Source organism: Hemiscyllium ocellatum, chromosome 31 (genome assembly GCF_020745735.1).
Source record: "Hemiscyllium ocellatum isolate sHemOce1 chromosome 31, sHemOce1.pat.X.cur, whole genome shotgun sequence".
NCBI classification, from domain to species: Eukaryota; Metazoa; Chordata; class Chondrichthyes; order Orectolobiformes; family Hemiscylliidae; genus Hemiscyllium; species Hemiscyllium ocellatum.
The window spans coordinates 35,294,606-35,310,271 of NC_083431.1; the positions used below are offsets into that span (position 1 = coordinate 35,294,606).

Sequence of the window (15,666 nt, forward strand, 5' to 3'; positions counted from 1 at the left end):
CTTCACTTCCCCAATGTCCATCTATCCACAGCAACAGGTATCTATTATTAAAAAAAAGCTCTGGCTTTGTGAAATCTTTACAATCCATTTTGGTTTCCGGACTGTCTCTTGTTCTATCTCTCACTCTTCAATTAAGACTGTTGTCAGCATTGAAAGGCCCCCTGCATCAATGTGATGTCAAATGGCTCTGAAGAAAGGTCACTTTATTTTTCCACAATGTTGGCTGCAGCACCAGCATTTTCTGTTTGTATTACAATGATATAAATGCTTCTGAAGACATGGTCTATTGTTTATCATGAGTAGATGTTAATTAAGATGAAGATAAAAACATTTAATCAATGGCTGTATTTGCTTAGCACTCAATCACTGCAATGGATAGTGGTCACCAGCAGCATCAGTTCCTACCTGTTGTTGCACACAGAGGTGAAAGTCCTGTATCGGTCTGAAAAACAGTCATATTTACATATCGGAGGTTGACGTATGGCCAGACAGCCTGTGACACGTGCAATGGTATCCAGGTCAGCCTGTGTTAATAAATCTGGAGGAAACACACAGTCGTTAACCAGTTCTGATCTCTGAGAAATTCACACACTAAAAGTGTAACAGTTAAACAACAATTTGATTTTCCATTACCAATAGTACCTTGTGCTTTGTTGAGGAGTACAAATGGTTGCACCAGTCCAGGTTCTGTGGTTGTCGGTTTGAATTGCAGTATGACCTGCTGTTGTGTGCCACTGCCAACTTTGACTTTATTCCACACTGCCTGTGTGAGAAATTCATGGGTTCTCAAACAGGCTGCTTCCAGGCAGATCTTGTAAGTGACAGTCTCTCACATTGGACAACAGCTGCAGGTTAGAGCCAGGAAAGTGCCAGAGCAGGAATCTGAAATTCTGGGACAGATTTTCCTGGGAGATTCTCCCCAACCTACCTTCAATGTGCTGGAGGTGAGTTGTAATACTCAGTAGATGAAACGGGATCTTGAACTGAATATATCAGTAAAAAATGGAATGTCTTCCCTGTGGTCAGACAGCATGCAGGAAACTGCTAGTTGGACTGAAGCCAGTCACTAGTGATCTTCTGACTTGTATCATTCACTCCCTGGCCTGAGTCTGCACTGTCCCAGGCTGATTGTGTTTTTGGGAATGGATCAGTTTCTAATATTGTTGTAAACTCTTAGCGATCATGGAATGGGGTTGAATGAAATAAGTCGGTTGGATTGCCAAATACAACAAGTGTTTCCTCCAGGTATCTTTAAGTAGGTGAGGTGGCATATGTGAACCATTTAGAGACACCTATTTTGATCAGTGAGGTGACTCTAAGCACTGGCATCATCCATTTATTGATCACATCAATATTTTCCTTTATACTGCAACCAGAATCCCACCATTTCTGAAAGCGAAAAGCAACGGAGAGTCTCCAGCTGGTTCCTCGACATCAAACTGATGCGGGAATAGGTTCAACCTTTATGATTGGATTGCACACTGCTCACCACATGCTCCAGGAATGCGAGAGTATTTCTTCAGCATCCAAATAAAAAAATGGACTAGCACGTGCAGCAGACTGCAAAACACTTTCTTTTACATTCCACCTCGCATGTTATGGTTATCAGGAAGTCTTTTTGGATTTATTTTCTTTTGGATGTGGATGTTGTTGGCCAGCATTTGTTGTCTGCCCCTGATTGTGAATGGTCTGCTAGAACATCTCAGAGGGCAGTTCAGAATGAATGACATTACTGGAGAGACACAGAACCATAGCTATGAAAGGATGGTGGATTTTTTGCTCATGAAAGGACACTAGTGAACCAGATGGAGTTTTAACATTATAACACATGATAATTTAATTCTCATGATTCCAATAATTAGATCTATGTTCTGTGTCTTTATTTTACTTGAATTTAAATGTCATCAGCACTGTGCTGGGATGTGGACCTTTGTCCCAGAGTATTAGCCTGGGTTTGTTGATTGCTCAACCAATGAAAGAGTTGCTAACAGGAGATGTAGACTGAAACAAAAGCAAAAAATTGTCAGAGAAACTCAGCAAGTCTGGCAGCACCTGTGGAGGGAAAGCAGAGTTAATGTCTCGGGTCCAGTCACCAGACTGTGCTTTCCGTGGATGGTCCCAGATCTGCTGAGTTTCTCTAGCAATTTTGGTTTTTGTTTCAGATTTCTAGTGCCTGCAGTTTTTTGGGGTAGTTTTTCTTTAATTAGATGTAGATTGACCTCTGTTTTTATTGATGGGAGTCATGATTTTCTCTTTTTCAGACTTTGTGGGGCAGGCAAGCTCTGCACTGATTAATCTACTGACCCCTGAACTGAGAAAATTCATTGGATCACTCGATTAACTGCTCAGAGCTGACCAGGGAGTTCCTCAGCCAAAGGCCAGGAGTTTCTGGGTCTTAAAGAGTGCCAGTGACCTTGCAAGGATCCATTGGCAACATAACATTTTTGTTTTGCCTCTTTCAGCAGTGAGTTGCATGGGGAGAGTGGTCAGAGGCCAGTGTCGGGAGTAGCTTTTGGAGTCTTTCAACTTGCCGCCTTCATCCAGACTGGAGGGAATACAGCTCCCAGCCACCCTCAGACGATAGGTGCCTGGATATCTGGGTGACCTTGCTCACCTACTGGAAAGGCAGGCAGTTGAGGAGGAGAAGGCAAAAAAGGGAAACGTGATCTGAGGGAAGAAGTTTTATACAGATAATGGTTAAGATGTAGAATGCAGTGCCTGAAAAGGGTGAGGGAGGTTCAATCAAAGTTCTTAAAAGAAAACTGAATTATTATCTGGGAAATAATACAGTGCAGGGTTACAAGGAGAAGGCAAGGGAGTCACTGTATGTAATTTGCTGCTTCAGACAGCTAGTACACACCCAGCAGAGTAAATAGTGTTCTGTGCTGTCACATTCTATATTTGCTTCTTATGTCACATTCACTCTAGCCTGGCTGGGTTCAGTTTGTGTTTCACTCATCTGTGGATGAAACACTTCTAAACTGACCTGATGCATTCAGGGACCGCTTGTGGACTCGATGAACATTGCGTTGAATAAGGTGCAGTGCCGTTTCCATGTACTCTGCTGATCGCACTGCTCTTCTTGTTTCTGCCAAAGGTTGCTTAAAGAAACGTAGAAGGTCAGTTGTTCTCAGGGACCTTTTTCTCAGTTTCTCCTTGTGTCTGGAAATAAAAGAGCTCAGACTAAATGGAGACATCTCTCTGGAAGTGAATGTATAAATACGAACCTGGGATACAGTACCACTGTTTAATAACAGCTTGTTACTTAAGAACACTAGTTTCAGTCACTTTTGATTACAGTTTCCCAACACTGACCATTATATTTTATTTTTTTTCACTAACAATGTGATGAGATGGGATTAATTATAAAGCTCTTGGTAAAGAATTATCTAGGTAAAGGTATTCACAACATAATAGAATTTCACATTCAGTTTGAGAAAGACAGCTTCTGCTAACCATTATATAATCTGTGGTTAACTTTGGGAGTTAATGGTTGCATCTAATTGAAAGCAAAGGCAGATAAAACCATGAAGGTTAGTAGCATGTCAGTCAGTTGGAAAGTTTTAAGGATCAGTGGGAGAAATTGAAGTCTGAGAGGAAACAAACAAGAAATATAAAAACACATGGTTAAAGCTTCTGTAAACATTTGAAAGGAGAAAGACTAGCTAAAATCAGCATTGGTCTCTTAGAGGAAAGAAATAATGAGGAAATTGAATCAGTAAATGAAAAAGGCTTTTTATGTCTTCACAGCTGAAGACATAAAAAGAAACTCAAGACCAGTAGAAAATCAAGAGACAAATGAACAGAAGAACTTAACACAATCACAAACACTGGAGAAGTAGTTAAAAATCACACAACACCAGATTATAGTCCAACAGGTTTAATTGGAAGCACACTAGCTTTTGGAGTGACGCTCCTTCATCAGGTGATTGTGGAGGGCTCGATCGTAACACAGAAATTATAGCAAAAATTTGTAGTGTGATGTAACTGAAATTATACATTGAAAAATTGATTTCTGTTAAGCCTTTGATCTGTTAGAATACAATGATAGTTTCACTTCTTTCATGTGTAAATCACAAAACACTTCTTTTTAAAGTTGCATTCTCGGGTTAGCTGCTAACAATGGTGATAGCTAGACAATATGTTGAAGGTGTTGTCCCCCTGTGTTCTCTGTCTATGTGTGCTTCCAATTAAACCTGTTGGACTATAATCTGGTGTAGTGTGATTTTTAACTGTGTACTCCCCAGTCCAACACCGGTATCTCCAAATCATGACTGGGGAAGTAGGAATGGATATATTATTAACAAGGCAAAACCAGAAAATGCTGGGATAATTCAGCAAAACTGGCAGCATCTGTGGATAAAGAAATAATTTGAGTCCAGTACGACTATTTTAGAACCGAAAGGAGACAGAAAATGGTGACTTTTATGTTTTTGACAGAAGTGAAGGGGGCAGATGATGTGGAGACAAAAGAGTTTCTAATGGTGGTGAAAGCAAAATAGAAATTTAAAACGTACATCAGTTAAGATGTGAATGGGAGAAAAATGAGTTATTTGCGCTGACAGGAATCTAAACAAAACATATATAAGACAATGCTGCAGGATTGGTGGGGAGAGGAGGAAAGAGAGAGAGGATGCAAGAAAATGGAAGACAGAGATCATGTGGTCAGGCTTTGAAGCTGTAGTATTCAATATTGAGTCTGAGAGGTTGTACGGTGCCTCAGTGAAAAATGAGGTGTTGTTCCTTGAGCTTTCATTTATTGTTAAGCAGCTTATTGTGTATTGCTATTGCTCATTATAAACAAGGCTCCCTGGATCAAATGGCCTGTATCTTAGCTTGTTACAAGAAGTAATTGTTTTATTGGAATCTTCAAAAATTCCTTAGAACCTGAAAAGGTGCCAACAGATTAGATATCCTGATAATGTAATAATGCTATTCAAGAAAGAATTGACAACAGAAAACAGGCAACTGTGGTCAGTTAGTGTATTATTTGTCATTGAGAAAATGCTCATATTCCTTGTTAAGAGGGGGTAGCAAGTTGTTTAGAAAACCTTTAGGAAGTCTTGTTTGACAAATATTTTACAGATCTTTGAGGATGTAACATATAGCATGGATAAAGGAGAACCAGTGATGTAAAATATTTAGATGTCCAAACGATCTTTAGAACATAGAACATAGAACAGTGCAGCACAGAACAGGCCCTTCAGCCCACGATGTTGTGCCGACCACTGATCCTCATGTATGCATCCTCAAATTTCTGTGACCATATGCATGCCCAGATATTTGATAGGGTGGCTTGTCAAGGTACAGAATAAGATCTTATTGTGTTGAAGATAAATATTAGTATGGAGAGAAGTCTGACTAACTGATAGGAAACAGTTAGGAAAAATGAGTTACTTAAAAGATGGCAAACTCTAACTGGTAGAGCACTGAAGCATGAACTATTTATGAATAATAACTTAGGTGAAAGGGCCGGCAGAATTGTAGCCAAATTTGTTAATAACATGAAGATAGGTAGGAAATAAATTTGTGAAGAGAATACAAAAGGTCTTCAAAGGAACATAAATAGTTTAAGTGACCAGGCAGAAAATGGGCAGATGTGAGTATACTCGGGTGGAGTGGTGGTGGTGGATGAAATAGCTGTCCATTCCAGCAGAAAGAATGGAAAAACATGATATTATTTAAACAGGGGAGGACCACAAAATGCTAATAGTTAGCAGTATCTCAATTTCCTCGTTTATGAATCAAACAGTACAGCACGTGGTTATGAAAGCAAACAGAATATTGGCCTTTATTGCAAGAGAAACTGAGTATAAAAGTGGGATAGTCTTGCTGCGATTGTGCATTGTATTGGTGAGTTCACACTTCAATTGATTGTGTCGCTTTAGTTGCCTTGCCTCAGGAGAGTTACACTTGCATTAGAACTAGTTCAGAGAAGATTTGTTAGAGTGAATTGTTGGATGAAGGGTCTCTCTTAAAAGGAGTGGTTGACCAAGTCATGCCAAATCTTTCAATTTAGAAGAATGAGAGTAATCTTATTGAAATGTGTAGGATTATGAGAGGGCTAGACAAGGTAGAGTCTGATCTGATGGTTTCCTCTTGTGGACAAATCTACAACTAGGGGCTCAGTTTAAAAAATTAAGATGGAGATCAAGAGAAATTTCTTTTCTGCAAGATCCTGGGAATTCTCTACCCGTACGAGCAGGAGGGACTAGATTGTTGAATATATTCAAAGCTGATTGAACAGATTTTTAATTGATAAAGGAGTCAAAGGGTATGAAGGGCAGACAAGAAAGTGGAGTTAAAGCTACAGTCAGATCAGTCATGATCCAACTGAAAGATGGACCAGGCTCCAGTGACTGAAATGTCCATTCCTGCACCTATTTCACATGTGTTCATGCTGGGGTTTGAGAGTTCATGTTATGGACAAGTTGATTCTGATGTTTCCCTGTGTAATAGCAGTAGCACTTGAAAGTTAAAGCAATTAGTTGTTGTAAACTATTTTTATACTCCTAAAACCATATAAATGCAAACTATGTATTTCATCAAAATTATACCTCATAGTCACATGTTTCACATTCACATTTAATATTTCACTCAAACCACTTACAAAATTAATTTACAGAGAAAAATGTCCTTCCTTAGCCTTTCCTCTTAACTTGCTTTTTTTTCTGTGCCACAACACATCTAGCAAGAATGTTCTCCTATGATCACAATTAATTTCCAAATCCAAATTTAAACCCTTAACACAAAAGGTGTATGTTTGATCATTGCAGCACCAAAATGTTCTGATCTCCAGAAATGAATAAACCATGAGAAGGTTCACATTGAAATTTGAACATCTCATGTAAATGGATAAGAAATAATTACTTACTGGTCTCTGGACATTTTGTAGGCCTTGTCCACAAGTTCTACGGCTTCACGTACAGAACTTTCCACAAACGGACTGCCCAGGGCAACATCTAAAACAATAACAATGCAGTTCTGAACCAAACAGGTCATCACTTTGAGAAAGTTGGGGAGTGATTTGATGTGTCGTTTGCTAATTTTGTCAATTGAATAAAAAACATCTTGTTGAAAGTGTGACAGAGGATTGCAAGAGTGACTGCTTTCAGGTTTTATTGATGCAAGTGCTTCATTGCAATAAATGTATCAATTAGCATACTTTGAAGCAATAAACTATTAGTGTGTGGAGGCTCAGAAATGCAGTAGAGGACCAAAATAACTCCACTCAGCTGTGACAGCATCTGACCCGACATGCTGGCAGTGTAGCTCCAATTTAAAATGTTGTTACTTTCTATTTATTGAGTGCCTTCCCAGTAGCAAACTTACAATTTGTTCCAGTAGTATCCATAAGCTATTATTCTCAACTATGACAGCAATTGGGGCATTGCTTAATTTTTATTGGTTCAATTTTGAGCATAGATTACCTGGAAAAGCTGAATAAACCAATCTGGGGTGGAGAATCCTGCCTGTGGTGATAACAGGAATCTAGAAAAGACTGTTTCCAACCAAGTGACAGGTATTTGAGGTATGACACAGAAATCACGTACAGCACTTTCAAGACATTCTCTTTTTAATTAAATACTGAAATTGAATATGTCAAAACATGATCTCCCAATGCTTAAATAGCAGAAACAGATTGACATAGCATTGTAATGAATACAACTGATGTATAAAAAGATGCTGACAGCTCTAATATACTAGGGGTTGTATTTTCACTTTAAGAAAGGCTCTGGAATTGTCATTTTTTAAAATGTAATTGTAATGGTTTATAACTTACAATTTCCACAATTTATAATTGCTACATAAATTGCAAGTTGAGATATTCCTTAACAGGTTCCAAAGGAGCACTGCTGCAGTTCCTCTCAGACTGTTTTGTAAATCAGTTACATTCATTTTCATCAATTTTACTTAGCTTGGTGCTCACGCTGAGGAGCACATGGCCAATAGAAACACACTGGTAAAGTGAATTTGATGATCATGTAGTTTCATTTCTCTTTTAACAAATCCAACAAATCAATTTTTAAAAACTTTGCAATTTGCAAAATAAACTCACTGGCTAAAGTCTTTAGATTCTCTTTTGCAAATTTGTTGCCAACTGGTTTTTAAAAAGATGGTGTTCATTTTACTTTGATTCTACTTTTTGGATATTTATGAAAACCAACCTTCTTAGAGCAAATCTTACTTTCCAAAGGATTGCATGCAAAAATATCACAAGTGAAAAAAAGGTTAGAATTGATCAAGCACATCTCGACAGTTGTGCCAGAGTTGCTGAGTTTCTCCAGCACTTTGATTTTATTTCAGATCTCCAGCATCCACAATGCTTTTTTTGTGTAAACTTAGGAGGAGTTCAAATGAGTGCTTGAAACAAAATACACTCATCACTAAGCGTCTATCAGCACTATACAGTTATATACAAAGCTGTCAGTGGAAGGGATGGCAAGTGAAGATGACTGTTAACTGTGAATTTAAAAAGGGATACTAAAAATGAACAAACCATTTGTGTTTTTCACTGCCTTTCTTTCTGAACATGTTTTTTTTTAGTGGTAAACCTTTGTCTCTTCCTTCAAAAACTCCTCTGAGTTCTTCTGGTTATTCTCAATCAAATTAATTGAATGATACCTTGGCTCCAGGGTTATATTGAGAGGAGTTAATATCTAAACATCTCTATGGGAGCATCTCCTAACAGAAGCTCCTACGGTTCTGTATCCCAATGTCACAGTAACTCAAATACAGGCTTTAACCAACCTGTATCACTGCTTCCAAGAAATAATGCAATATATGTATGCCATTAATCTCAGAATCTCTTTTGTATTTCACTTGTTTTTGCAAGAAGCACATGACGCACTTTTGGCTGGTCTTCCCATTGTCACTGAGTGCATCCGAAGGAACAAGCCCTACAGCCCACAACCCAATCAGGTTTGTTCTTTGGGGGTGCCTAGTCTGAGAGATCTCTGTCTGTTCTGGCATTTATAACAGTAACGGAAGCTAAGGACTTAAGTGGGCTTTAGTAGACAGCATGTGTACTTCAATAAGCAATGGGCAGGAAAGCTGTTCTCAAACTATCCCACCCAGACTTGACTGGGGCAGATGCTGGAAGGTGTTACCCTCCATCCACCTAACCTGTCAATATGGGAAGGCGTTTAATTCTACACCCAGTGTGATTATCTCAGCTTATTACTTCATAGAAACATTTTCTTTATTTTATGTTGATTTTTGATGTTTACCCTATTGATTCCTGAATTTAGGATCGATATCTCAATTTGTAAAGACTGTAAATCCTAGATTTTCAGTGTGCACATTTGAGGAGTAGGTTGGAAGTTGAGGGGAGGTAGCTGCTTAAATCAGAGATGAACAGTTTCAGCAAAGATCAAGACAAGGAATGATAGATGGGCCTTGAACAGATTTGATGGAAACACCACTTATTTTCTGCTAGCTTTGAACTTCTGAGAGGCATTGTCAATTCAAAGCTCCAATTGACAATGAAGACAGGCCTTTCAAAGCCTGTTAAAAAAACATAAAAATGTTTCAAAGTTTAAAATGTGTTTTAAAGTTTTAAAAATACTTAGACAAATTGAAAAGTTTACATTTTTCAGAAATATATAAAAATGTTCAGTCATTATGTTCTAGAAGTACCCAACATATTTAAAGGTATTTAAATCATAGCGTTTGCTGACACAGACAACTTCGAAATTAAAAATCATGCAACACCAGTTTATAGTCCAACAGGTTTATTTGGAAGCACTAGCTTTTGGAGCACTGCACCTTCATCAGGTAGCTGTGGAGCAGGATCATAAGACAGAATTTATAGCAAAACATTACAGTCTCATGCAACAGAAATGACATATGGACCAAACCTAGACTTAACAGCAATCTAGGTTTAGTCAATATACTGTTTCAGTTGCATGACAATGTAATCTTTTGCTCTAAATTCTGAAGGCACGGTGTTCTGAAAGCTAGTATTTCCAAATGAACCTGTTGGACTATAACCTGGTGTTATGTGATTCTTAACTTTGTCCATCCCATTCCAATATCTGCACCTTTACCTCCACATTACAGACAACTTCAGTCAACTACGCATGCATGCTCATTGGGAGCATGTGCGGCCCTGCACACTAATGTCATCGTGTAGACCTTATAAGGACGCCATGCACAAATGCGTTACTGCACATGCACAGGGAAGGGTGTGAGGTTTTGTACTGAGTTTCTGTTGTAGGGAGAGGGGTCTGGATGGGAAATTCTCTGAATTGAAAAGGGGAGCTTAGGAGCTAGGGAGGGATGAGCAAAGGCAACAGGAAGAGCCCAGGACCTGGGAAGCCCTCTTTCCCCCATTATCTCTGTTCTGCACAGCCCGGTCCTTGACATCACCCTGAACCAACATACCCTTCCCCCGCTCCCGTTCTCTCCTGGATCCTGACCTTACTTCAGTGTAAACTTGTTATCTTACATTTCTTGTTAAATTCCACTATTTCTCAACTAATTGGCTGAATTCAAAAAGATTTGCAAAGGTTATCAAACAGTGATATCATTTTTCAATGTTTTCAATGTGGTGTAATTTGCAAACTGTGACATGATTAAACAATTTGAAATCTGTTACATCCCTCATACTGTCATGTACATCGTGTCAGAAGCTAGAAATATTTCCTTTCTCATTGCTAATTTTCAACTCAATTCATTTGTAATTAATTCTCAGAAACCTCAAACCCGCAACTTCAGTAAATCTTTTCTGTAGATTATCATCTAAGTCAAAAGTTTCAAAAGACTCTTATTTCATAGTCAACACAATTGCAATCTTCAGATGAACATTCCATTAGGTAAAATCTTATTCAATGATTTAGATCCTTTTTAAAGGTCAGTGTTGTAATGGATTTCTCCATATTGAGATTGTAATGATTTTCTTTACATTTGAAAATAACAATTCACAGTGCAGATTAACTCAATTTGACTAAATATGGAATTTATCAAATGTCTTCGTTCAAGGAAAGTGGGTGTCAAAGCTTTGGGTATCAGGCTTCCCACATCCTAAATGACTTGGTGTTTGTACTCAAGCTTTATCCATTTTAAGGGCATATTTTGTTTTTACTTTGGCATCTAATTTCAGACGGGGCGGCCTGATGTCTCAGCGGTTAGCACTGCTGCCTCACAGTGCTAGGGACCCAGGTTTGATTCTCACCTCAGGAAACTGTCTGTGCAGAGTTTACACATTCTCCCTGTGTCTGCGTGGGTTTCCTCCAGGTGCTCTGGTTTTCCCCCACAATGCAAAGATGTGCAGGTTGGGTGAATTGGCCATGCTAAATTGCACATAGTGTTCAGGGATGTGAATGTTAGGTGCATTAGTCAGGGGAAATGTAGAGTAATTGGGTTGGGGAATGAGTCTGGGTGGGCTACTCTTTGAAGGGTTGGAGTGGACTTGTTGGGTTAAATGGCTTGTTTCCACATGGTAGAGATTCAATGATTCTATGATTATTGCAAACAATTTTTTCAGATATCTCTTTTTTAATTCTCACATTGTATTATTGTGCCTTTCTCAAAGAGAGATGGATTTGGGGAACACGAGTCTCTTCGTCAATTAGGAGATCTAGCAACCCATTCCACAGGAATCAGGTTCAGTTCCTTATAGCTTGTGAGTTTACATGATCAGGAATAGATGAGTTGGGTTGAGCCACTTACCCTCTATAACTCCTTCAGTCTGAGACAGGAGAGTGCCAGTGAGAAACACACCCAACAACCACAAGGTTGCCATTCTGAAAGAAAATAAGCGACATTAAGTTAAGAAGTAGGTTGGTAATTCAGAATGATGTTCGCAATTAAGTGCTGATTAAAAAAAGGTGATCTAGAAATACAGATGTAATATTTTGATATTTGGTTCCATTGCACCAAGAGCAAAATGCTAGTAAATAATAAACAATTTTATTGATTATTGTGAGTTAAACATTTGTTCATGTTACATCAATAACCAATGAAATTAAAAGGAGGTCTTATAAATGTAATAAAGATGTTACATATATGAAAAACTCAAAGACATGATTCACTTTGCATGTTTTGTCATTTATAGATTGGAATAAGATTCCCACTTAACTGTACACAAGGTGAAGAGACAGCTAAAAATGCTGAAGGTCAGTTTAGCTAAGATTTTAAGGATCAAATGATGAACAAAATTAATTTTGACTCAATAATACCTGTTCAATACTTAACATCCAAATTACTTTGCATGCATGAGCTCCAAGATTTGAAATTAACGGTTAGACTGATACTTGCCTTGGGATCCCTGGGTCTGATCTGCAAGAACGTTTCTGACACTTCACTTTATAAACCATTTGGGTAGTCCCAATATTTGCATAGGAAGTTTGAAGTTCTGGTTGATCCAGTTAAGTAACAGTTACAGTAAAACGTAATTGCATTTTTGTTTGCTATTGTTTAGAAATTTGATGATTACAGATTTTTGCACATTCCATTACTTTAGGTGTGTACCAATTATTCAATTGTCAGAACAAGGCACAAAATTTAAGACTTCCAGCTTGTGTTAACCCTCTCATCATCATCTTTTGTAGTTTTGATTAAGATTCCCATGTATGTGAAAACTCTGAAGCTAGCTTTATGCTGCATTTTCTTAGCGTGCTTTATTGGTTTGCAAGCTTCCATGCTACAATCAAAATTAATATCCAGTGACATTATCCATGTTAGCTAATATTTGATCTTGTTCATTAGTTGAATCATATGAAAACTTTAAGTCTGCTATGATATGCCTGAACTTGAGAGCGTATTTACTTTTTGAGTCATTCTCCTGTGAATATTTAACATTCAGCATATCTTGGAAGCATCGTCTGTAAAGACACTATGTTGAATGTTCAATTTGCCCATTGCATAGCACCAGCAAGCTCTGCTTTCAGCAGGAAAAAATCTAGATACATTCCTCTCTTGATGTCTTAAGATCTAGCTGCAGCATCAAATGTCAGAGAAAGTCCCAATGTTGAAGTTTATGCAAGACACTGCATACAGCATATCAGAGGTATGCTCATCTGAACCCAGCTTCAATAAAATACAATTTGCATATGTATTCAACTGAGCATGGGAACCTGCTCTGTAAGACATTCGAATTGATGCAAAGACATTCTGAAAACCCCTTTGCTCCAGGTTGGATCCCACTTCATGGGGTTTAAAACAAAACATGATTGAAAACTGATTTAAATGGAAAAGTATTTGTTATTAATCATGCAGCATTTGAGGGGATCCCAGTCATTTCACAATAGGACAAACAAACACTCCATAAAGGCAGCCCCTTCACCAAAGTGTTCAACAATGACTTTTTAATGTAACATTTTGCAATTGGATTTGCAAATTCAGGTTTGGCTTATACCACAAATGAAATTACATTTACATAGATGGTGAGCAATTGGTCTCCTTGCAGAACATTCGTCTTCTGAAGCAATAGGAAAACCCAACATTAAAGGTCTAAAGGTCGAACAAAGCTGTGGATTTTAGAATGATATAAGAATCCACCTCCCATTGTAACCATCTTCGAATCAGAGCTTTCCCTTTAACATTTCCTTTTCTTTTCATCTTTCTTGATACTCCTTCCTACTGAGCTCCCAATTACCCTGCTTTGTAACAAAAACTACATCAAGCGTAGGAGAAAGTGAGGACTGCAGATGCTGGAGATCAGAGCTGAAAATGTGTGGTTGGAAAAGTGCAGCAGGTCAGGCAGCATCCAAGGAGCAGGAGAGTCGAAGTTTCGGGCATGAGCCCTTCTTCCTGAAGAAGGGCTCATGCCCGAAACGTCGACTCTCCTGCTCCTTGGATGCTGGCTGACCTACATCAACAGTCGTCAACTGCTGCATTTTGGCAAGAAAAATAAGGAGCACACATTTATTTGGAAAGTAAGAACCTAAATATGATCAAAGAACCAAAGGATCTGGGAATGCAAATGCATAGATACTGAAAGCTGTGACACAGGTCAGTCAAACCACAACAATAAAATGCAATCGGTTAAATTTACTTTTTGAGGGATAAAATTGAAATAATAAAGTTTGTTAGACTATAACTTTGAGTACAGTTTTGTTGCTATTTTAGAAAAGAATAGGCAGCTATTCGAGCGAATGTAAAAGTGATGTAATGATTCCAGAACTACAGGATTATTTCCATCAGGAAAGGATGAGCAGGCTTGGTTTCTTTTCCATTAAAAAGAGGAAGTCAAAAGCTGATATTTTATGGAAGTGCATCCTCAGCCACCACGAGGCACTATAACGCACAAAAAGTTTTTAAAAAGGCAAATCGAAAAGGATACAAATATTATATGAACCGATTTTAGATCAGCAGCATTGCTGGAGAGATAGCAATAATCCCAATGTTTTGGATTCTGAGATGAGGATTGAATTGATCTGCTCTGTATTTTCAGAAGCTTCAGTCTTCGCTTTACGGTATTACAAACAGCAACTCAAATTTATGCCCGATCATGTGGTGTAAGAAGAGCTACCATTTGTAATACATTGACAGAAAACTACATATCACACAGTCAGCATATCTCATAAAGAGGTATGGGATTGAATCTTCAATCCTTTCAGCCAAGTGCAAATTGATGGAGGCCTTCTCACTGTAAGGCTGAGTGGATTTTCTCACCATATTTGACCAAGCTCACTGCATTAATTGGTTTTTCCATGGTTATGAAATGTATCTCGTCTGATCACCTGTGGCCATGCCAACTTTAAGAGCCTGTTGCTCACCTGGAAGAGTGCTGGCATTTGGCAACTCTCCTGCCAAAGCAGACATAGCAGACTGTCACTGTGTTTCTCTGAGAGGGACCTGGAGTTTCTGATCAATGGGTAGTGAAGTGGAGACGTGTTCTAATTCTGGAGGACTGTGACAGGAGGCTCTGCCACCAGATGAGAACAGCATGGCTGGAGATCTCCACCTGGCCATTTCTGTCTCTACTATGTGAAGACCCTTGCATTCTGAAAGATGGCCTATCACCTTCTCCCCTCTCCACCAGGGCCCTATCATGCGTTCAAAGGCAATATTGTTCCCAAGGCATTGGAGTGATGCCAGAAAAGTTGGTTATGCTTCCCTGATTGTCAGGTGCTAATGTCCATGGTGGAAAGGTATTTGCTGCTGCTGCTCTTAGATCATTCCCTGCTCTGCAGTTTGTGGGCAAAGGGAGATTATTTGGAGGAGGTGGAAATCTGGATCCAGCAAATACGTGCTCTGGTTTCCATGTCAGATTTTCCCCGGAGATAATTTGTTGGGTAGTGTTCGGTAAAATCGTAATTGAAATATTAATGAGGCAAGAGAAACATGCTGGAAATCTGAAACAATCACTGAGAATGCCAGAGTAACTCAGCGATAGGATTAGCATCTGTCGAGAGACAAACAGAGTTAGCATTTTGAGTCTGGTATGTCTCATTTTCAGAACTCCAAACAAAGAGACATATCAGACTTAAAACATTAACTCTGTTTCTCTCTCCACAGATGCAGCCAGAGCTACTGAGTTTGTCCAGCACTCTTGGTGTTGTTAACTACGCAAATTACGATATTAACAAGGAGCTTGACAAGTGTCAATCACCGTCAGAGAGTGTGTTGCTGGAAAAGCACAGGGGTCAGGCAGCATCCGAGGAGCAAGAGAATCGATGCTTCAAGCATAAGCTCTTCATCGGGAATGAAGAAAGTCAA

At 38.8% G+C, this 15,666-nt stretch overlaps 1 protein-coding gene across 1 annotated transcript in view; it reads right to left on the minus strand.

The window, feature by feature from the left end:
• The window catches only part of LOC132830251 (eosinophil peroxidase-like), a 50,130-nt gene extending 35,361 nt beyond the window's left edge, over positions 1 to 14,769 (minus strand). The window contains exons 1-4 of the mRNA XM_060847788.1: positions 14,688 to 14,769; positions 6,875 to 6,962; positions 2,987 to 3,162; positions 406 to 538 (exon numbers count right to left, since the gene is read on the minus strand). Coding sequence (XP_060703771.1) covers positions 406 to 538; positions 2,987 to 3,162; positions 6,875 to 6,962; positions 14,688 to 14,769 — 479 coding nt within the window. The remainder of the gene's footprint in view (positions 1 to 405; positions 539 to 2,986; positions 3,163 to 6,874; positions 6,963 to 14,687) is intronic.
• Between the last annotated feature and the right edge of the window lie 897 nt (positions 14,770 to 15,666).